Here is a 24,083-nt window from a genome sequence, read left to right on the forward strand (position 1 = left end):
GTGCTGAAAGTGTTTTTGTTTAGTTTTTTTTCTACGAGACATTCACTGTGAACTATGCAATAAGACTACACACAATACTGTTGGGATTTTGTCTTCTGGAGTTGAGAATGTAAAGATGCAGATTAAATGTTATGCGTTGAGAAATGTTGTGAAATAGCTAGTGAGCAGCGCTGATTCCTGAAGAGAGGCAGCGCTAGGTATTTTGGCGTGCCTGGCTGAGTGGGAGAGTGGCAGGCCAATCAGCAGCCCAGAGACAACACTGCTTTCATTTATAGCAGAACCACAAGCAGAAAACAGGCTGAATTGCTCTCTTATTCTACGCTGCCAAAGAAGCAATTACAACGTGCACGCAAACGCACACACACACACACACACACACACACACACAAGGTGCAGGCCTTCAAAAATGAGAAGTAGAGATATATTTCTAAAGTATACGCAGCAAATTGAGTGTAATTTATTTCAAATGAGCAGAGAGGACCCTCCATTACATCTCTTAGCAATAAGCCTTTGATGTGAAAGTGCAGCTGGTAAACTGCTATGTATTACATTAAAAGCTTGTAAAAAGGAAGCTCCCCTTCTAAAAAAGGCCGGGATTGAGCTTTTGAGTAGATGAGTCACTGCAGAAAATAGGGATAAAAGCAACTCATCTAGACCTAATACACTGCTGCACTTAAGGAAAGCATGCCCGTGGGTGTGTTTTGCGTAGGCTTCTTTGCTGCATAATATGACCAAAAACTAGATTTAAAAAATGAATTTTAAGCTTTACAAAGCTTACAGTGTTAGATTGCGCTTCTTGGCCAGATTACACATGCAAACGAGATTTCTAATCTCAATGTAAACAAAGATCATCTAAAAAAATTTATTTATCAAAAATTGAGTAATTTTCAAATGACACGAGCAGTTAAAGTGTCTGTATCATTTCTCTACATTACCACACATGACCTAAATGTACATGTAAATGTTGATGTTAAGAATAACAGGTCAGGTCGGTTAGCAGGTATTGTTAGGTCAGTTGAACAGGACAATTACTGAGGAAGCTTTGGGGTGAGCAAATTACAATAACAGAATTTACTCCAGAATTATTACTGTCAGAGCTGTAAAACACTGCAGGTTTATATTGGATTAAAGTCATGGATCTTGTCGGTGATCATTTAAAGTACAGTAGGGGTGAGTGAGTGGAACACACAGGATTTAGTTGTTTGATAAGTAATTATAACTGAATTATTTAAACAATATTTATTTCTTTTTGGCACCTAGCATTTGTTAATTCAGCTGCATGTGGAGCAACCACCACAACTTGGCCAGTGTGTGTGTATGTTTGGGGGGTGAGCGGGGGTTTAGTTGTAACAGTTGCAAATGATAAGTGATATATGGAAAGCGACTGTCAGACTAAATTGACCAAATTTAGTTTTAATTTAGTTTTGACCAAAAAAATCAGCCCATGGTTTTGCTCTGTGTATTAAAAAACACTCAATATATAACCAAGTATAACCAAAATATATAACTAAAAAATAAACTGTTCTTAATTTACATGTGAGGATAGAGACATATCTTCTGTTTATTTAGAGAAGCTTGGTTACAGCTAACGCTGCGGAGTGGAGGCTGTAGGCATTGGCCTGGCTAGCTCTTGCTTTGCCATGTTAGGGCATCAGTATTAGTGACCTGTTAAACTGTTGACAAACACTTTAAGGATGAATCTATTTTGCCTATAAAATTAGCAGATGAGGTTTCTTTGGGAATACAAGGATAGGACCAAGAGCATGTTCTGCATGTTCTACTACATAAACGATCCATCCGTTTTTGACAAATTCAGTAATTGGTGGAGCCATTCTTCCATGTTGGAGAGCTAATTGTACCGTGGCCAGAAAATGATTTAGCTGATAATCCTGGAGCAGGCAATGTCTGAAGAGCTATGACTGAAAGCCAAGCTCTGTGGAAGGCTGGTTTTCTAAAGTGGTGATGAGCATTGGGGAAGTTTACTTGGCTTGTGATTTTAATGTACTTAGTATCAATGAACACCTCTTTGTGCTCAGCCCTTAATGTCATAATTCTCCTGAGAGCAGTTCTAAAGGTCAAACAGAAAAGAATGGAGCTTTTATTAGATTAAAATGTTTGGTTACACTAAAGAATATCTTAGCGTTCTTTGCTTTACAAGGAAAGATTTCAGCATTTATAAAAGCAAGAAAGTCAAAGTGGCGTGGAGGGCTGTTTTTAGAGTGATATCTGATGAAAGCTGACATTTTCCGTCCTCCGTGGGGGGTCTGTTTTCCTCAGCTGTGGTCTTATACAGTTTCGACCCACTTGCTTAAGAAGATGTGTCTTAGTGGTTCTGATGGCAGAGCGTTGGGAAGAAACACACTTAGTCCAATCAGACTTATCTACACAGGCCCAGCAGGACCTCTGGGGTTTGTCAGCTTGACACGAAGTTTTTGCAGCGCCATTGTGTAGCTTTAAAAGAGGAAAGCCCAGCTTACATTTTGATGATAAATGCACTCTTCTTATTGGACAAAGAGTTACAGCGAGTGTTTTCATTATAGGCCAACGTTTGTTGAAATGGAGACATTAGAAAATGAGTTAGAGTTGAAAGTTTTTTCCTCCTAAATTGAATCTGGATGGCACCCTGGGTCATTTTATCCTCTCTTCACGGTCTCTTAAAATTTGGAAAAGGCAGTGCTTTTGTAAGCAGTGTTCAGGTTTGCAGACAAGTCCCTATAAGGTGGTAACCGTGTGTCCAGGAATGTTGAAATAAACTCCACTTCTGGCAGCGTCGCTGCATAGTATATTAAATTTCTCCTCTGTTTATTGTGGAGGGCCGTTACAGGTTCTTCCGATTCGCCTGCTTGACTAATGCCATTTGGCCACAGCCATGTTCCGAAACGATTTAATTGTTGCGAGCGGGAAATTCTAACCCCTCCAGAAACACACAAACACAAGCACATTAAACTATGTGACTGCTGAGATTCTGTGTTAAATTTACACAGGCAGTCACCGGACACTAATAGCATTAAAAAGCCACAGAAACCACTGGCTTCCCTTCCTGAAGCCTTCCCTCAGTTTACCTCTGCGAACAGAGCCTGTGATTTAAGTTCTGACTTTTCTGCTTGTGTCCCAGAACGCTTTCTCCAGCGTGTTCCACATGGAGTACGAAGAGTTAGCTGGATCCATGGAGTTCCTCAACAGGTAAGAGTCTGTGTTCAGAGAAGCATGTGACAGTTTCCGTGTTATGTCTGAAAACTGGAAAAGAAAAGGTTCTAAGTTTCTCAATAATTAACATTGAATGTTTTGAAATTCTCCTTGAAATGCTTTTGCACTGTACTGACATAGAACACCTGCCCTGTCCTCACCTATAATAAATTTACAACGAAACAAACTGTTTATTTCAGTTTTATTAGGGGCACACTAGCACAACCTCTTCAGAATGCTATTTTGATCTTGTCAGGACTGAAGCTCAGCACAGCAAAACAGCACTGAGCATGTGCAGTATGAGGCCAGTGTTTTCAAAGTTCTGCTTTACCTGTTCACACAAAAGACAAAGGTTCAGGTTTATGTGATCTAAAAAGCTGTTGTGTGGACACAGTATGGGATAGTTCAGTCATGCAGCCTCAATGAACAACTTCAAAATGCATCTCAGACAGTCTTTCAGCCAATACTGTGTACTCCCCTATTGCCTAAACCTAACCAGAGCTTGCTGTAAGTAGACGTAAGTTGATGCTAGCCTTATTCGGACAAGGTTAAATTCTCATTAGGTCATTTCCTTTCGTACAGGAGCACCTCTGTGATTGTGTTTTTGTCTGGATCAGCCGTGCCTGTGTTTTTCTCTCTTCTCCTGTGAGAAAATTACTGCCTGAATGACCTACTGTTTTTCACTGAACTCTGAATACTGTGGTCTGATTATTTTGTCCCACTCTGGATACATATCTCAGTGATTTTCCAGGCAAGTGCAGCCTCACATTGGAAGAAAAGGTTTGTAGCCACTGCTACATGCTGTATGTAGTCTGTGAGCACATATTCATCAGAGATATTCCATAATGCAGAATGAAAACAGATGCTTTGAAAGAGCTACTCAACCATACTTACCAACTCTTACACTGGAGAGCCTTATCAGGTAGAGAACATAAAATAGAGTCAATTACACATTGTGTGGTAAATGGAGTGTGACCATGTGACCACGAGGTGCAAACATTTGGGTACTTAAAACTTGCTTGTTCGGTAGTCATTTTATTGCTGTTTTATTACCAAGCGAGATATTTTCATCACAGATGACCTCCTGATAAACTAAGCCAATCTGACAAGGGCTTATGACATACTGTTAACCCCTGATTATGGTTTTACTGTGTCATCAGAATGCTGGGCTGGGCTTTAAGTGTTTAATCCACAATGCTGGCATGTCAGGTGATCTCTTTTTACTCTCGTTTTACTCAGATCACAGGACATTCTCTTTTTAGATGATGATGTTAAACTCACATATTTTTGAGGTTTTAATTTGAGCACAACTCAGATTTTTAATATCTTTATTTTTCACCTTTTAGTCAAGTCATGTAAATAGAAAGCTCAGACAGCATCAAGCTTTTCGTAGTTTGTAGTCAATAGCAGGAATATTTTTATTATCAATGTTATTAATAATGATAATTAGTTGTCGTGGCTCCATACAATTCCTTGTATGTCTATTGGCATTACAAATGAAGCATTTGGGGCAATTTGCTAGCCTTTTACTAATTGTATGGAAATGCATCAGAAACGTTGTGGTGTTACAATACAACAATATCACAGTATGAATGCATTCTGAAATCTAATAATTGGGCATTTAATTAATTGTGATATTAAATTCAGTTGTATTGTCAACAGCCCACTGCAGTAAGTCATGTCATTGAGGAGTGTCACACTCCAACCACTGCCCAGTTCAAGTCTAATTAGAAGATTATGTTGGAAGTGGGTAGAATCATCTTTAGTGAATTCTGTTAAAAATAACGAGTCAGTGTATCGTTACAGCCCCACATTATAAAAGCACTGCTTCTTTGCACTTTAAGCAGATGAATAGTGCCTGCATGTCTTTCTCAGACTATGCCCATGGCATATTTATCTCATGCAGACAATGGTAACATAGCGCAAAGCCTTTTTAGCTTTCTCTTGAACGAAAACGTTCAGACAGAAGGGTTATAACCTTGTTGGAGTACACCTTGGCTTGAACCAAGAGCTCCTCTTAAGTGCCTTTGACAGGTGCTTAATCACAATTTGCTTAGGCTAACCTGTCTGGGTGGAGGGATTTTCTTTCTTTTGGAAATCGTCCGAGGCTTTTCACAGAGGCACAGAACACGCTCCCAAACTGCACGTAGATGGCTGTGTGTTTTTGATGCCGGCGCTCCATTTAAGCCGCAAGTGCTGTTTTTTGACAGCTATATTACTCACACATGTGGTTGGGGATCCAACATGTGGAAAAACAGAATCTTAGTAGGTGTTACAGTATTTAAAAAAGCACAATCCCAAATTGAAAAAGTAGCATTTTCTTGCCTTAGGATATATCATTTTCTACTTAAAAGCTGGATAATAAAGAACGAGTGAGTTTGGGAGAGTCTGAGTAGAAGAAGGAGAAGCAGACAGATGGATTCTGATATCTAATGGATTTCACATCAGAGGGTTTACACATTCACTGCTGTTTTCTTTGCTGTTTATTACATTCCTTTACACATTACCTTTGTGCAGATGCTTATATACTTCCATAAGCCAAATAGAGTAGGTTTATTTGTGTATATGAAACCACTTCAGTTTGAAGAACCATTGTTTGTTGCTCTTAGGGGGAATCTGCCAAACAGAATATGACTCTGTGAACTACTGGATTTCTCACTGATAACATTAGGTTGGATTCCAAGCGTGCCTGCAGAGATAGGTAGTGATAAAAAATCACTTATTCAAGAGCCAGCATTACCTCCTCAATCATTCATGTATCAGGAAACCAGATCCTGAAGCATTTTACTGTACTGAAAGTACGTAGACCAGTTTCTGGGCTGCTTCCTTTTAGTGAATGTTTGTTTTAAGGATGTTCCCAATTAGAAGAGCAAGCTTATGAAAGAATGTTTCTGCAGATCATAAGTCTTTCAGAGAACAGCGCGTGTTTCTCATTGGAATGCTTCAGGGAAACTTGCTCGTTACGAATTCCAGTAGCATAACAAGAAAACATACAGCTGGTTGCTTTTGGCTGCTGTCGCGTAGGGCTTACATCGGCGCTTTGCTTTAATCAAAGCTCATAATTTAACTGTTTGTGGAAATGTCTCAAAATGGATGTAAAAAAGCATTACTTATATTTAGCAGAGTAGTTAAATAGATATTTAAAAGGCTTAAATCCTACATTTTTCTGTATCAACGTCCACTTATGTACAGCTGTCTTGTCCTTTTTTAAACTTTTGACATGAATTTAATCTGGCATTTGTTCTTTACATTGGCTTTTTTCATGATTTGATGATAAACGGACCAATAGAAATTCTCTAAAATTACTTACAATATGCAATATGTCACTTTTTGACATAACGTGAATCTGCTTTTTATATTGTGTCACAGTTTCATTAAGAATGGACCAATAGAAATGATCAAAAATGACTGGGAAGTGATCAAATCTGGAAGTTTTTACTGTCAATTGTCACAGTCTCTTACGGATGAATGCAGGACACATGCAAATCCTTTTTTTACAATGCACGCTCTGCTTAGATTTCCCTCACACTCTCAGTTTCCACACACACGCATTATGCTGAAATAATGGAAAGCGAATGGCTTTCTGGGCTAAAACTGAACATTAAATAGTTAAAGTTCTAAAGTTGTTTTTATAAACCTTCAAACTCTGTGTTGCAGTAATGACAAATTTACTGTTTCTGTTATTTGTTGTTTCGCTGTCAAGCAAAACACTAGTTGTGCAACAGACTTTTTGATTAATCAGGCTTCAAATAATATTCAATGGTGCACAATTACTTTTTTAAGCATTTTCTGAGGTTACTGATTTAACCATTTATTTGGGACATGGAATTGACATTGAATGTGCAAGCCATTGCATGTCACACCACCCTGTCAGTCTTGTCCCACAGAAGTAGTGTATGCAGAACAGGTCTTAGTATTGAACAGGCTGTTTTTGTTACTGTATATTGAAAACTGAAATATGCCAACAAGCTCAGTTCTAAGATTTTGCCCTGTGGCGTGCCTCATTCAAAAAGTAGTCCTGGTTAAAATTGTCTTTATTAGATCAGCCTGAATGGGAAGAGTGAAGTGCTCAGGGCTGCATAAGCCAACATAAGTAATACAAAATGTGAGGTTGTCAACTCATTCAGCACAAAAATAATGAATGGTTTTGCTGCTTAGTTTCCACATATGGACTGTAGGGAATTCTATGTTTTAAAACAAATAATGTAATTCAAGCTTTTTCAAAAAATGGAAAAATTGATTTCCATGAGACAGGACCTTTAAACAAAGTAAATAACCTACTGGAATCTTCAGAACTGCACATGCTAAAGTACATTGCTTTCCACAAGGTTGTATTAGTGTTGCTGTTGTACAAACCTTTTTAGGTTTTTCTTTCTGATCCCATAGGGACGGTGATGTGAGCAAGATTAACTACATGTACGCTCAGTACGTGAAGAACACCATGGAGCCACTCAACATTTTTGATGTCACTAAAGACCAGCGATTTCCTTGGACTGTGAGTTTGCAAAGAAATCCCATATCCCAATGGGCAATCCCACTGTGGGGATTTTCACACATATTTCTCAGAGACATTTTTGTGAAAATTTGGAAATGTACAAAGGATAGGTGTCTTTTTAAATGAATAGTATAGTTGAATATGACAAATAAATATTTAATATTGTTATGAAAGAAAATCATAATGAAGATTTAGCATAATCTAAAGCAGCTTGAATGAGAAATAAGGTGGTAGTTATTTCAATACATTGAATAAGGTGGTAATTATTTCAATACATTGAATAAAATAAAAAATATATATTAAAGGCAGGATATCAATTCTTAAAACTCTAAAAAGGACTCTCATTTGCCATCTTTCATGGAAACCAAAAACAGCAATCAAAATTAGACGGTCTGCTTCCTACCAGAGTAAATTGAGAGGAGGAAGAGGAGGGGCTTCTGCTGAACACACACCAGTGCTGGACTTGAAACATGGCTTTTTATGACTTGGGTTTTTTATATAAGGAGTATGATGAATATAATTAAAGCTAAGTAGAATTAAAACATTCTTATGATCTAAAATATAAAAAATGTTATCCAGCATCCAGCATCTCTTTTTCCAACCGGCAAAAAGAGTATATTTCCAGGCAATCAACGAGCTGGAAGGAAAACGTTGTGTACCCGGCTCTGATGCATTGGCCAGCAGACGCCAGTGCCGGCCAACACTGCCCTTGAGTAATATGGGCCAAATGCCTTAGGCAAAGAAATACTAATTTGGTTGGATGTCTATATGTGGAGTTGAATTTAGGGTGAAGGAATATGTCTGACCCCCCCCCCTCCCCCCATCTTACACCCTATAAATTCCTTCTCTACCATTTTTTTTATCAAGCTGTTAATTGCAATTAAATGAACAGACAAACAAACAAGACATTCATAACAAATATAGCAGTAACCAAATATAGCAGACAGATCTTGACAATAATACAAAAGGGTCCTGGTTGTGTGTGTTTTAGAAGATTATTTGAATATGACTCTTTTGGTGCCTCTTTAGCTGAATGGATGTGATTTTCTTCTTTCCAGAGTGAGAATCCAGACTCTCCAAACTATCACGTGAAGAGTTTGTTATGCACACCAATCAGGAATGGAAAAAAGGACAAAGTTATTGGTATGTTATTAGAAGTGTCATTTTATACAGTTTCAACAGTGTCCAATTCATGCTTAATCCCATTTTTCCAAAGATCTCCAAGGATCAGTTCCTCAATCTAGTCTAAATGCCATTTAATTTCAAGTGTGACTAACATCGTTCTGACTCAGTCTGAATACCTTAAATGTTGCCATTGACTGCCATTAACCAAGCTGATCTTTATACAGATAATACAGGTAATACTAGATAACACTACTATGCAATTTAGGTAAAATACGTGAGGCTGCCAATTGATGGTGAAGTAAAACCACTTTATTTTTAAATGCACAGTAGATCCAAATGTTGGTAGACCCCTTCTAATGAATGCATTCAGTTACTTTAAGTTTCCATCACTCTTTACTGACATAGATGTGCACATGCACACGCATAGGGTTTACACTCCTCCAGCCCCCTGGCATTAGGCATGGTGCTAATAGGTTCATGTTCATCTAGCCCCTAAGCATTGAGCTGTGGAGCAGTGGAACTACGTTCTCTGGAATGATGAATGGTGCTCCACCCAATACTTTTTGGATGAGTTGGGGATGATGCTGGGTGGTGCCATCAAATCCCCACAGCAGTGGTCCAAAATGTAGTAGAAAGCCTTGCATGAACAGTAGACACAGTTACTTGAACAAAAACAGGATAAACTCTCTTGATTTTAGAAACTGAAAATGAATGAGCAGGTGTCCCAATACTTTTGTCCATGTTTTTTATGTTCTGTAAAATAGACCCACGCAGCTGGCATCTGAGCTGCTTTGAAGGCTTCTGAAACCCTCTGTACTACTCGGTTGTTTGTGATGTCTGTACAAGAGTGCTGAAATGAAGCGCATAAAAGAAACAAAGGATCAGAGGTAGATTCAGCTTAAAATAGCTGAAACCCAATCCGTTAAAATATGCCTGATTCAGATAGGAGCATTCCTGCATCATGCGTCTGACTGTATTACTCCATAACACAAGGTATACCTTCTTTAGAAGGCCTCAAGTTTAAATCCTAAATGAAACTGCAGTACTTGATGAAACATCACGTTCTGAGTTGCCTGGACCTCGCTCACCGTGTAGATGATAGATCGCTTCTGTGATCTGTGTGGTTTCTCATGCATTTTCAAGTGACATCATTAGTCAGCTACACAGAAAGTACCATCCATTGTGATGCTGGTCAAATGAAACCGATTTCCTCCCGCTCTCAGTCTTCACAGAAGAGTGAGTTAGGATGCACCAGTACAAGCGCTTCTATAAACGCTTTGAATAAATTTGAATATTTTAGCCTGTCATTTCCATTTGCTTGGAAATTCCGTACCCTTAGGTACAAAGCTGCAGATGCTCTGTCGCTCTGTCTGGGTTTTTGGGCCATTTTATTATATTGACCTCATGTAATTAACAGCTTTTGAATATGCAGTGATAGAGAGAGGGATAATCATCATGCTCTTTGGTGAGGATGATAAAGTGAATAATTTGCTGGACTGTCAGTTATGGATATAGACAGTGTTCTGTTAACCCCTTTACACTCCAAGGCTTATTACAAACTAAGGCCTATTATTCATTAACTACAGGGACTTCTGTACAAACTGGTGGGGCTATTCTTCAGTAATAGAAGTTTGTAATAACACTTTCAGGCCGCATGCAGGCCATAGGCTTTGTTTAAAGGGGTTAAACATACTGTTCTAACAGTATGTTTAAGAAATGCCTTACATCACATGGGTTTCACTACACATCATTTAATATGCTTAACACATCTGGATAAACATTGTTTCATCATCTTGTCTTGTGAAGGTGTCTGTCAGTTGGTGAACAAGATGGATGAAGCCACAGGTGAGGTAAAGGCCTTTAATCGGAATGATGAGCAGTTTCTAGAGGCCTTTGCCATCTTTTGTGGGCTGGGCATCCAGAACACGCAGATGTATGAGACTGTGGAGAGGGCCATGGCCAAGCAGGAGGTCACACTTGAGGTCAGTCCAATTGCTTTCTTTTTATTTAAATAGCATATAAATAAACAACAAAAGCCAGAAGAGGGACCAACAAGGTTTCAGGAAGGACCCACAGCAAACAAAGCTACCAAACTCAAACTCAGATGTCTCACTAGAGCCTGTCTACATGAATGTGTTAGATACCACGCTGAAAAAAGTGTATACAATATATACAGCTCAGGGACATTTGTTGGCTTTTGAGTATAAACTACTCATTTCAGGTCCTTCCACAATGTTTTAAAATGGTTTAGGTCAGGACTTTGTCTAGGCCATTGCAAAAAAAAAAAATAATTTAGGATTGTTTAACCAGTGTGAGGTAGACTTGTGTGCATTGGGTCATTGTCTTGATGCATGACCCAACTGCACTGCAGCTTCAGCTTATGGACAGGTGACATTGACATTTTTTTTATTTGATACAGAGCATAATTCACAGTTCCCACAATGGCAACAAACCATCACGCTACCACCTCTATGCTTTACAATCGAGAATGAGGTTCTTGTTTTCAAAAGCAGTATCAGGTTTTCACCAGACATAAAGAGACCCACATTTACTAGTAAAATATGAATTTGATTTAAGTGAATATGAACTGATTTTAGTGCCCAAGGTTAAATTTAGGTTGGACAGGACTGACCCAAAGCAAGGCTAGTCATCAGCTAATGTGCTCCCACCGGTTACTGATCACCTAAATAGCAATACCAAAATATAAGTACCAAACCTGTGTGTGTAAATTTTCCTGCCAGACTAGTTATTCGTACACAATCAGCCTAAACATGATGTGCTATAGTTTCAGCTCCAGCTAAAATAGCTCCAAAAATGGCCACATTATAGTAGAATAAAAAACCCTCCTAACTTTTAATGAAAGTGAATGTAGAAAGATTGTGGATCATTCTTATTGGTCCACTCCTGATGATGTTGTGACACAATATGAAGTACAAATTCACATTATGTCAAAAAGTGAAAAAACAGCAATGATATACAACATCACACAATGTATTTCAGTTTACTTGAGATGAGAGTATATGTAATACAAATATATCAGAATTATATCATGATTATTCTATTATTATTATTATACATTGACAGATGATTGTTAAGTTGTCTTAAAAGATGTTTCAATTTAATCAGTATTTCAAACCTATATTAAATGGCAAATATATGATGATGAATTGAGGATGGTGCAGAACTTTTCGACTGCTGTTCTCAAAGTGTCAAAGTGGTGTTAAAGTGTTGATCTCAGGGTAATACTAAATTTTATGCACGTAGAAATGATGGACACATCACTACTGTATTCTGTACTATTCTAGCTCTGCTCACAAACTCCCATTCAAAGGCAGCTCACTCCAGGCTAGATCCGTCCCGCTTCCTCTGATCTCTCCATTCTGGAGCTGTCACAGTCAGAGGTGCCGTCGTGACAGGCACTCTCCTGCAGCTGACAGAATGGCAGCAACTCACTTGAAGCCTTCGCTCTCTCTGTCACAGTTTCTCATTCGTACCTGTCTCCTCACTCTGCTTCTGTGTTACTAACAATCCCTAAGACATCAGTGTGAAAACCAATTTACAGGGTTAGCCTCAAAGGATGCTGGGCTGTGGAAACTTTGGAAACCATGACAGATTTGTTTGACTGAGCATGATTTAAAAAGCAGCATGTACAATTCTGACTTTCATGCTACGGGTACATATTTACATCAGTAAAAGTCTTGAATCGACTCACTGGCTAGTTTTTAGGAACCCCATGAAATAAACAGATCATCCTTTAATAAACATTTGTTTCCCAGCTCAGTTAAAGAGGAAAGATGCAGCTTTTCATGTATGTGCATGTGTTTGTATGTGTGTGTGTTTCTCAGGTTCTCTCTTATCATGCCTCCGCTGCGGAGGAGGAGACGAGGGCGCTCCAGGTAACTGCGGTAAATTACATTTTTATTCATTTATCTCTACCTGACCCATGGCCCACCAAACACACATCCGTATTAATACTTCACTAAAGCAGCATCTTGACTAGGTATTAGGTTTACCAGGTATTGGAGATGAATTTTATTAAAGGTCAGGAGGAAAATGCTCAGATGCATTGCATGATATATTGCCTAGCCCTAGAGGAATCCTCAGAAGGAATCACGCTGCTCTTCCTTTTATTGCATTATAGTCTTACTGGATAGTGTTTCTTGTCCTCTGTGACCTCCCGGTATTCAGTTTGCACAGTGTATGGTTAGCTAAATGAAGAGATTGTGGTAGGGCCTAGTAGGGCTAGCCTCCATGCATTGAGTGGAACTCCCCCAGCCCTCCACTGGTTGGCCCTTCTCTGAGTGGTGCTTTACCCCTTGTAGTCTTTTTTTAGTCAAGTACCAAATTCTCATTACTTAGCTACACAAGGGAAAATACAGTTTTCCATTCTTAATCACCTTTACATAAAATACTTTGTAGGACATAAACTGCTCAGACCCTGTACTCTGAGCAACCACTTTAGAAGACTAAAGACTGATTAAGTAGCGAGAGAAATCAGCCAGTAAAGAGACCCCATTCCACTCTGTCTGTCTTAAAAGTGCCAGTATTCTAGTGCCAGGATCTCAGATCAGCACCAGAACATAATAATTAAGCTCTTTTCATTTTGAATCATTTTAAAACAGGGCATCTGTCTGTTTTATACATTTCATCACAGAACAAATATCCTTCTTTACAGGAAATTACTGCGCATTACTGGTCAGCATTAGTTTGTTTATATGAATACAAATAGGTAGTGGATTAATCGTTATTTTGTGTTAAATGCAATACATATTCTAGACTCTATCACAGGATAGATTTGATCATGAATTAGAGTAGAATAAAAAGCGTCTTGGCTTTGTCTGCTCACAGTGCAGTTGACGGCTATTTCTCCTGGGGATGAAATAAACTAGGAGGCTAAGAAGACTGAGTGCAGCACAGACAGGATTTACTGCCGTGAAAGCCCCTGCTCTCTGTTAGAGAGACAAGCCGAGCACAGCTAAATGCTCATCCTGTGCGCCTCAAACAATGCTGATCACAGCTCATTGATTATTAATGCCTTACAGACAGAGCTCCCTGGTCTTGGAGGTTGATAGTCTGTTTATGTAGTCTGTGTGAGTGAGTGTGTGTTTGTGTATCTGTAATGTGAACGTAAATGACTCTGTGTTGGAGCATCACAAACCCAAATGTATTTAAATGAATTTTACTTTTAAAACCATACATACGTGTGTTTTAATCCTAAAATACTTGTGTTCATGTCTCTTTGTCAAAAGGCAGCCACTGTTCCCTCAGCTCAGTCACTGAGACTGCTAGACTTCAGCTTCAGTGACTTTGACCTGTCAGATGCTGAGACCACCCAGGCTGCTATCCGCATGTTTGTGGACCTCAAGCTTGTGCAGAACTTCCAGATGAAGTACAAGGTACATGCTCACTTTGATCAGTTCAGGATCTTTTATATAAACCAGGAAATAAAAGGGAGGTAAACAAACACAGCAGGACAGGAGGCACCAAAATGTAAAAAACTTTAAAAAAAAAAAGGAAAAAGAATATTAGTCATATATGTCTCTGTTAAGTGACCTATCTATGCTCCACCCACAAAATATTGCATAACTAAAAATGAAACATTCAGGTCCAGAAAGTACAAATCTATCCCATGATTTTGTTCCAACTGCCTGGGCGGCTCTGCAGATTTTTTTTTTCAGTTTGGACAAGCTTTTGCCATAATGCTGATGGCATCTGCACAGTTTTAATTACCTACAAAATCCCAGCTAACAATTGTTTTGTTGTAAAAAAAAAAAATTACTTTTGCTTTATTAGACATTTTTATGGTGAAACTTCAGCTCAGGTAATGTTTCTTTCTATGTCCAGTCCAGTGTTAGGACATGCCTACAAACTGCTGGAAGAAAAAGCCTTTTTATTATTGTCTTTTTTTCTACATCTGTCAGTGTGTCCTGATGCACTTAGATACTACTAATACTACTACCACTTTCATTAATAATAATAAAAACTATGTAAAAGTCTCTGGAACTGCAGTGGATGTGGTGATAGAGTTGAAACTGTTGTACGGTGTCATCTTTCATTTAGTATCGAAACTATTTTTGTAGTAATAAAAATGGAAATGCAAATGTCACATAAACTAGTTATACAATCAAATGTCACATCTTAAATTGCCTCCGAAGCCTTTTAGTCTGAGGCTGTTGGAAAGGACACATAGCAAGTTAGAGTTTGTTCCAGTTGAGATCAAGTCCACCCCCATCAACCCACCCACCCAGTTGTGCTACAAGTTCATTCAATGATTTTTACTATACTAATCATAGAATAGTAGCACTGACCACTGATTACTTTATAGCAGTTTACCTAGAACCTGGTCTCATATACAAAGACATTGTTTCAGTGCTGAGTCACATGACTGTATAAAACTCATTGACACACAGACAGACCCTGAAGCGAGTCAACCAGGCTTGTTTTATTTACGCTAAAGTGCGCCAGTAACACCCAAAACACTACTTATTTGCTGCCTATCTGTTTTAAAACACGTTTCAAATGACTCTCTGGTGTAATATACCAATACCTGTTAGTGAGCACTAAAACAGTGTCTTTGTAATTAATTATCTCAAGATGATTCTCCCGAGGTCATTAGTTTAAAAAAAAAGTCTTTTTTTTTTTTTTACCCATCAAAATTGTATTTTTCCCCTCATTTCCTCATGTTTGCTCCAAGACCCACCACAATTTCACTCGAAAATTAAATGGATTTGAAATAAAAATGTTGATGAAATACTAAACCTTAACGTACATATCCATATCTTTTATTCTACTGACTAATTCGAACTAGTTTTTAGTTGGCAATATATAGTATAGATAAGTGTCATAGATGAGTCTGGTAACAATGGACACTATTTTCCCACAATACCATGCAAAACGGAAAGGAAAGAGCTTCATATTAATGAACTGTCAGTAAATTAAATGATAAAACTGGCCTGAGTGGACTATATATAGGACTATATATGGGAAAAACTCTTTTGTGAATCTAGACTGTTGCCAGAGCGTCTTATTTATTTGTTTCTTTACAAGAACATTACATCAACCTCACCCAACATTTCTAGAACATTTTATTGAGTTAGAGGAACATTCCTCAGAATGTAATTTGCACATAAAAACAAAACAAATATGGTTGTGGGAAAAGCACTAATACGTGACGACACGTCAATAGCTCCTTATCGCCTTCTTCTAGTCTACACTGTTATTCAGTAATAACTGGCTAGGCAAAAATGGGCAGTGCCAATGCCAGACATACATACAATGTGTATTCATTGTTTTACAACTTTAACACAGTATCCAAGCTGGTATATCCTTGCTAACAAACGGAGTTCTGGACTTTCTCCTTTAATTTGGTCCATAATTGCTAGACGAAGTCCATGGTTCTGACCATCTGACTATACTTACAGTGTAGTTCTGCAGTTCACTATGTGCTTGGAGCTCTTGAACAAGCTCCTTTTATGGCCCTTGATGCCAGGAGAGACAGCCCACAGATGGGGCACAAAGACAGGCTTTTTATTGATTTCTTAGGCAGCACTTACCCCGCTCTGTGTGAGTGAAAGCAGGAGCTCTCTGACCACCCTGGCATTGCATCCAGATCAATCACACACAGCTCAGTCAACGGTGACTGACCGCCCACTGAGAGCCAAGCTAACGATGCCATTTTTTAAATATGCCAACTGACCTAAAAACTGAACTAGCTTCTGATGTTCCAGGTCTTTCCACTGAACTTTGAGTTTAAAGAGCTGTTTTTATTAACTTATAGTAGAATATTGAACTTTTTTTGGATTCAGTTTTAAACAGCAAAAAATGAAAAGCTGCCTAGTCTTGCAGTATTGATTCTAGTTCATTCATTTATGCATTGACTCCTTTCAACTTTAAAGGACATCAGATACTTGCCCATATTAGAACTAATAACATGAATTGACTCAAGCATGCTATTACTTTATACTATTACTTTATATACTATAAATGTATTATGATACAGTGCACTTAAAGAGTGCTAAAAATGTATTTTACTGCTGATGACCATGATCTAAATAGTATTCAGTTGTAATGGCTGCTGTCCTTAACAAGGGTAAATCTGATAGCATAGGCAAGTCCTGCTTTAAAGGCAAAGGACAGATCTGTATTACTGATTATTACTGATAAATACATATTGCCTTATGTGTCTTTTGTTATCTTTAGCCCAAAACACACCTACCATGTTGTGTTGATTGCTGATGACTGTTGGTTAAATTCCAAGTGCATAAGCTACTGTGCCATTCACATTAAATAATCAGTGACCCAATCTAATGAACAGTAAAAAAAAAAAAAAAAGACAATGTCGTCATTGCACATTGGTGTTATTTTGGTTAGCTTAGCCTTGCTCTCCTTCAGAGATAAGAAGAGCAGTCGATTGATAAAGAAAATTAATTCGATTATCAATTTTCTTGGTTCACAATTGAATTCTAAGGGCCAGCAAATTGAATTGGCCTTTTTCCATCAGATGATGAAAAAATAGCCACCAGCGTTTTGGTTAATTGTGTTCCTGCTCTCAAATGATCTCCCATCATTTTCTTCTCTTCTGCATGCTTTCAGCCGGTTATTGTCTGTTTACTGTTTTCAGAGCCTGTGCCAGTGGATCTTAAGCGTGAAGAAGAACTACAGGAAGAATGTGGCCTATCATAACTGGCGGCATGCCTTCAACACGTCACAGTGCATGTTCGCCATACTCAAATCTGGCAGGTTACAGGTCAGTGCAGCTAACTGACAAAACAAACAACAGAGCGCTGCATACTTTTTAGTACTAAAGACTTTCAGCCTAGCATGTCAGTGTTCATTTACAGTGTCCAACAGCTATTAACACGTGTGCTTAATTATCACTAAAAAGTAACTAGGGAAGATCTCTGTATTCATGATGTGTTTTTTAAATCATGGACTGAAGTCTTATTTACATCAGTCACATTCAAATGTTTACTATTCTGCTTCTTTTTATGAATAGCACTTTTTTAGGCTATTTATATAAGCTATCTATAGGTAAAGCATAATGGGCACCACTTTTGTTGAATAAAAAACTTTTACATTAATCAGTTTATATAAACTCAACTCTGTCATCCCCATGCTAGAAGAATATTGTATCAGGGTTAATATATTTAAGACCAAGATCAAGACTGTGGCACAAAAATGATTCCTAAAGGGTAGATCAAAACATCACAGTGAACACTCGCTCTGCTTGTTAAGATGATGTGAACACTAAGATGCATTTTGAGAATAGTGGCAATGATTGTTAGTCATAGAATAGGCAGAGCAGTGCAGTTTTGTAGTTGGCCCCTGACATTGTATTGTTCTTTTGGCTCTGTGTTGAGCACATTTGATTTGAAATGATAGTTATTATGAAGTTAAAGTGCAGGTTGTACATTTTAATTTGAGAGCATTTACAACAATATGTCTATATTGGGTAAACTCTACAGGAACCACAGCCCTTCTGTAGATTCCAAAGAAGAAACAAAAATGCAGTTGATTTACCACTACCTAAAAATGTGAATGTGAATTGCTTGACTGCAAGTTATCTTTATCAGAGCTTGCCTGACAACAAAGCTGAAGCAAATCATATGGCTACATATAAGACATTACTCATCATATTAAACCTAGGCATTTATTTACATTAGACTACTGTTTGTAACAAAATATAAAATCTAAATTTGCTTGGAAATAAAAGCCATTGTCCATGTCCGTTCAAGCTATACAAAATGTCATCGCTTTAGGTCAATCAGAGCACAAACTGTAAAATTGTCTTTAGCTTATTCCATTTAGTTGGACATAAATACATTTACAAAAGTCTGCAACCCACACTGCTGGTGATACTCTAGCAGGTGTGTAAGTGTAGCTGTTTTCAGTCTTGTCTTCACAAACTGAAATGTAAGCTTATTTTCTTGAACCTAAATATCTCTGCATGGTTATTAGCTTGAATTGCTAAAAAACTTTTAAACGGCCGCAGTTCTTCACCCTCAAAAACATCTCATTTACAAAAATGTTTCTTTAAATAAGAACCCATTGAAGAGAAAAAAGGGGAACCATCATCATCATCATCATCATCATCATCTTTTTATCCGCTTAGTCCAGTTCAGAGTCGCACTTTCTGTGGCAGTCTTTTGCATTGCTCCAGCACAGTGCACCTTTTGTTTTAGTGCAGTTCAGAGAACTAAATTGTCCAGTCAGGAATATCCAGTTTCTTGAAATATGCAGCATGTACTTTAGCAGTATGTTTAAGGCCATTATCCTAAAGTGCCATTCAACAAGCTGTGAGGCCTTTGATCACGTTGGTCAATAAAGATGTTTGAAAATTCACCCAGACAGGTGAGGCAGTTCCACTAATAGCCTCTGCTGGACTTACAAGTTGGCAAAAACAGCTGTCACTGAAATGACAAACATGACAAAGGCCCAAACCACATTAGTAAGGCAAACAAAGGGAACCTTGGGAAGAAAAAAGTGGAAAGTCGTGGACTGAGCAAGTCAGTTGCTGTCTACAGACAATTAAGCATGTATTTCATTTACCAGATTTAGGATGCTGTCACTACAAGCAAGAACTTGGTGCTCATCTAAAGTGGGGGGCTGGGTGTAAAAGCTATTTCAGAAACACATAAGCACACCAACCATCTGTGGCCAGGAGTCCCAGAGAGACAACAATTGGCCTGGCTCTTTCTGAGTGGATTAGATGGGTCTCTCTCTACCACCCCCCCCCCTCCCCCATCGCAGCAGCAGTTCAGAAAGATGTAGCACATGCTTTCTGCGACTCTCCTGATTGGGAACTTGAAATGACTAAACTCAGAGGAAAGATTGGGCGGGGGAAATCCTAAAAAAGTGAAAAGTAATGTTGAGTAATAAAATTTGACCTAATGCATATTTAATCAGTCAAAGCTAGAAGTAGCAAATACTGCAGTATCACTCGAATGGCAGTTGCCATTCAGGGAGAAATGGCTAATGCACTGGCTAATAAATAATTAACAGTGAAAAATAATCATTTTTTTATTCTTATCAACAGAATAACTTGAGTGATTTGGAGATTTTGGCCCTGATGATTGCAACATTAAGTCACGATTTGGACCACAGAGGCGTCAACAACTCATTCATCAAGAGGTTTGTTTGTGCTAGCACTTTTGTTGGTGTCCAACATGACAAAGAAGTCTGCTGTTGTGAGTTGCCTGATTTGTGCACTCTGGCAAAGGTCAAGCACAGGAATAGCAAACTAAACAGAGAAGGATAAAACATCTCTAACAGTCTGTTGTGTAAACAGGAGTGACCATCCTCTGGCCCAGCTCTACTGCCACTCCATTATGGAGCATCATCACTTCGACCAGTGCCTCATGATTCTCAACAGTCCAGTAAGTACCACTTGATTCAGTCATAATGATGGAAAAATGGCAAACATTCTGTATGCTATCACTTGCTCTGTAGAAAAACCTGAACGCCTAAAGACCTGATAGATAACAGACAATTTTAGATTCAGTACAAGCGGGCTTGAGCACTGCTCTACTGACACATGTCTTGGGCTGCAACTAATCACTATTTCCATAACTGATTTATATATTCATTGATTATTCTGCAGAAGAACAAATGTTGCTATTAGTCCCTGAATAACTTTTCAAGTTATTTCTTCAAAAAGACCTAATCAGGACACAGTAAAAGATCTGCCCTGCTGAAAACACATGTGCAGAACACATAAATCTAAAATCACAGTCCAAATACCCTCATGATGGTTGGCTTTTCAGAAGAAGCTGGTCATCAGTCCTACAGCAGCCACAGCTTTTGTGCAAACAATTTGTCCAAATAAATACAAAAGAATCTCTTAGGGGGACAACTTTCACAAGGCCCATTTTCAGTCATCTGCAATACACATTAGGTGTGGTCAGGAGGTCAAAATGTCCCTGTATGGAAGTGAGTGAGTGGTGAGTTTGTTGGTATTGGCAGCACCGCATACAGTTTAGAGGAAAACGCAGACCATCCACTCAGCTAATGACATACACTAAATGGACACACAAAAGTACTGGGACACCTGCTCATTCATCGCTTCTTCTGACATCAAGTGTTTAAGAGTTTATCCCGCTTATGTTGGAGTAACTGTCTCTACTGTCTAGGCATGGCTTTCTAGATCTACTAGATCTTGCTGTACATGAACATTGCTGTAAGGATTTGATTGCATTCAGCTACAAAAGCGTTATTGAGGTCGGGATGTTGGGATGTTGGGTGATTACCACCCCACCTCATCCCCAGCTCATCCTAAAATTTCGGGTGGAGCATTTGTGTCAGCAATGGGTGCAACTTAAAGCAGCTAAATGCATTCATTAGAAGGGGTGTCCATAAACATATGGCAGTTGATAAATAGAGCTGAAAAGAAGACAACAATACGCCACTTTTATCTCTTCACTACAGTTTATAAGAAGTTTCAGTGGTTACTCTGTTGGATGTTCTTTAAACGCTTAAATAGGATAGTCATGCTGCTGGACAGTGCTCGCTTTTACACATCTTATATCCAAGAATATGCTTTCCATATTCTTGATTTTTCATTCATGACAAGATTTGTTGGCAGCAATTTTTTTATTTTCCCACTTTTCCCACTTCCAACACTTAATGTTGTCATTCAGATCCCACAACGTTCTTACATTCTTACCAGTAGTTAGAGTGGACATCACACATTTACTAGATTAACTAGTTGATTTCATTTTGGAAATGAAAAGCTTGTATTATGTATGCCTCTGTCCCTCTATTCTGCTTGTTTAGGGCAATCAAATTCTAAGCAGCCTTTCTCTGGAGGAGTACAAAGCTACACTGAAGATGATTGAGAAGGCTATCTTGGCCACTGACCTGGCCGTCTACATGAAGTAGGTACCAGCTGTCAGTGAATTAAAAGTCAGAAGTGTTTTAAGAACTCAGCAGCAGATCAAATTAATTATAATTGACTTCTCACAGCAATTATAAGGCGTTGAGTCATGTGGCAAGCTGGGGCATGTTTGTGCCCACTTCTGTGCCCTTTGGGTACTCACGGCTTATGACGGTAGTCTCGAAAAGTCTGGCAGAGGCTTTTGTTTAGCTGAAGGCACACCCAGAGGAATCGTTTGATCACTTACTCGCTTTATCCCTGTTTTTATTTCACTGTAAATCAAACTCCAAGAACTGTATAACACCAATTCCTGGAGAAATTTCAAATGTTCACATTTTTTATAAGGTTACAGAAGCCATTGTACTTGCAGTCAGTGTTCTATGCCCTTGATTGTTCTCTGGCACTGTTTTCATCAGGAGTAGGCATGAGTACGAGTAGGCTGTGGGTCGCTAGGAAAGTAACTGACACTTTGTTTCCCCCCTACGACTGCAGGAGAAGAACAGAGTTCTTTGAACTCACAAAGAACAGTCAGTTTGTCTGGGAGGACGACTGCCACAGAGACTTGCTGAAGTGAGTAGGACTGAGACAGACTGTCGGTATCTAAATACAACTCTCAGAACAAACCTTGCTTGCCTTATTTTGATAATTGTGAGGTGGTCTTTGTTAGATTTTTGACTCTGTGGCGTCATTTGTGTCACTGTAGGTCCATGCTGATGACGGCATGCGATATCTCTGCTATTACGAAGCCCTGGCCTGTACAAAAGAGGGTAAGAGTAAAGAAAGCAACGTCATTAGTCAAAGTCAAGGGCACTGATTGTGTAACCGTTTAGACATTCTGTAGAAACTGACTATTGTGTTTAGTTCAAGCTCTGAAACACTGTGAAGGACTGTCTGTCAACATGACCTTGTTCTTGTTCTATGTTCACTTTGTACTTTACTTGCTTGTCTCTCTCTCACTCACCTTGTACCTTTCCCCTTCTCATTTGTCTCACACATCTTGCTCTTCCTCTCTCTGTGCTCTCTGTTCAGCAATTAGCAGGCAGGCTTGCTCATTAGAAGTGGGTGAAGGCACAGCTGTGCTCCTGTCAGCTTTATTTACGAACACACACACATAGACACAAGTAGACACACACGCTCAGGGCTGCTTCATTCATGACCTTGAAGGCACCATATCCTGCATGTTTCATGTATATAACTTCTGACCTTGGCATGATTTTATTTTCCCAGCCTTTTTTAGGGGTTTTCTTAGATGTAAGGATGTCCCAATTTGAGTCATTAATAGACTTTATTCACAGTCCACAGTAGTGAGTACAACAGTTCAAAGTCTGCAGTGTGTATTCTACAGTGAAATATGAACATATATATAAACATGAACAAATATGAAAATCTGCAGTTCTACTGCTTTGACTGTGCTTGAGACACTTCAAAACGCCTCCAGACATTTACCTACTATCTACTGTTCCATGCTGCCAAAACTATGTGGGGAAGAACACTTCCGCCAAGTCTTTACTCTAGAATTATGGCTTGTTAAAAAAAAAATATGTGGAGAGACCAGAGATCAGTTTTGGCAGACACTCAATAATTAAGTACATACCTAATTAATTGATCTCTGGTCTGATTGGCTGCCCTGGCTGTGCCTCGTTCAAAAAGCAGTCCAGGCTAAAACACTCCTTAGAATTTCCAGTGTAAATGGCTGGGGCTAAACTACTATGGGTAAAAAATGGACAGATTTATAAAGGCAAATTTTTGTGTGACATCAGCTCCCTTATTTGCTGCTTAGTTTCTATGTATGGTAATACATTTCATCAAACTCCTATTTCAAAAAGTAAAGAATATTTTGATATGTTATTATGATAACTTCCATGATATGGACACTTCAAAATGTATATACACACACACCTCAGAGCTCAGAGCTGACAGACAGAAATAAACAGAACCAGCCAGATATAGATAAGCTGGAGTCCCTGATGTAACATCAGGATGTACTTCAGAGCTATAGAAATGACCTGAAAACACAGAACACAGAACATGCGTCTATCTGGAAACAAAACAATTAGCACTTTGTAATCTTCTCTCTCCTTTTCCCTCTCACACACTTCAGATGAGCTATCTTTAGGGCCTTTCCTCTTGATTACAACTGCCTAATCAACACATGACCCAGATGGCGGTTTAATAAAGCAGGTCTGATTAAGATGAAATTATCGTATCCGGCTTCATAATTAGTGCTGTATTCGGCTAGGAACCACAAGGGAATTTCAAACTGTTTTCCTGACCTATTTTTGGACAACATGAAAAGCTATTGGGACTAAAGCTTGCGTGCCGTCTGTTACTACTGAAGGGTGAAGGAATATAGGGTCTTTTTTACTGGTTTTAATAACCTGAAGGAAAAAAATATTGCTTGTTATA

General features: G+C 38.7%; 1 protein-coding gene across 2 annotated transcripts in view; it reads left to right on the forward strand.

Moving 5' to 3' along the window:
* pde5ab (phosphodiesterase 5A, cGMP-specific, b) overlaps positions 1-24,083 on the forward strand; it is a 65,970-nt gene that overhangs the window by 38,186 nt on the left and 3,701 nt on the right. For both annotated transcript variants that reach the window (XM_072686890.1, XM_072686889.1), the window contains exons 7-18: positions 3,116-3,183; positions 7,573-7,681; positions 8,740-8,824; positions 10,613-10,788; positions 12,652-12,711; positions 14,056-14,202; positions 17,427-17,552; positions 19,842-19,936; positions 20,094-20,181; positions 21,578-21,678; positions 22,170-22,247; positions 22,381-22,444. In XM_072686890.1, coding sequence (XP_072542991.1) covers positions 3,116-3,183; positions 7,573-7,681; positions 8,740-8,824; positions 10,613-10,788; positions 12,652-12,711; positions 14,056-14,202; positions 17,427-17,552; positions 19,842-19,936; positions 20,094-20,181; positions 21,578-21,678; positions 22,170-22,247; positions 22,381-22,444 — 1,197 coding nt within the window. The remainder of the gene's footprint in view (positions 1-3,115; positions 3,184-7,572; positions 7,682-8,739; positions 8,825-10,612; positions 10,789-12,651; positions 12,712-14,055; positions 14,203-17,426; positions 17,553-19,841; positions 19,937-20,093; positions 20,182-21,577; positions 21,679-22,169; positions 22,248-22,380; positions 22,445-24,083) is intronic.

This window comes from Salminus brasiliensis, chromosome 9 (assembly GCF_030463535.1).
Source record: "Salminus brasiliensis chromosome 9, fSalBra1.hap2, whole genome shotgun sequence".
In the NCBI taxonomy this organism is placed as follows: domain Eukaryota; kingdom Metazoa; phylum Chordata; class Actinopteri; order Characiformes; family Bryconidae; genus Salminus; species Salminus brasiliensis.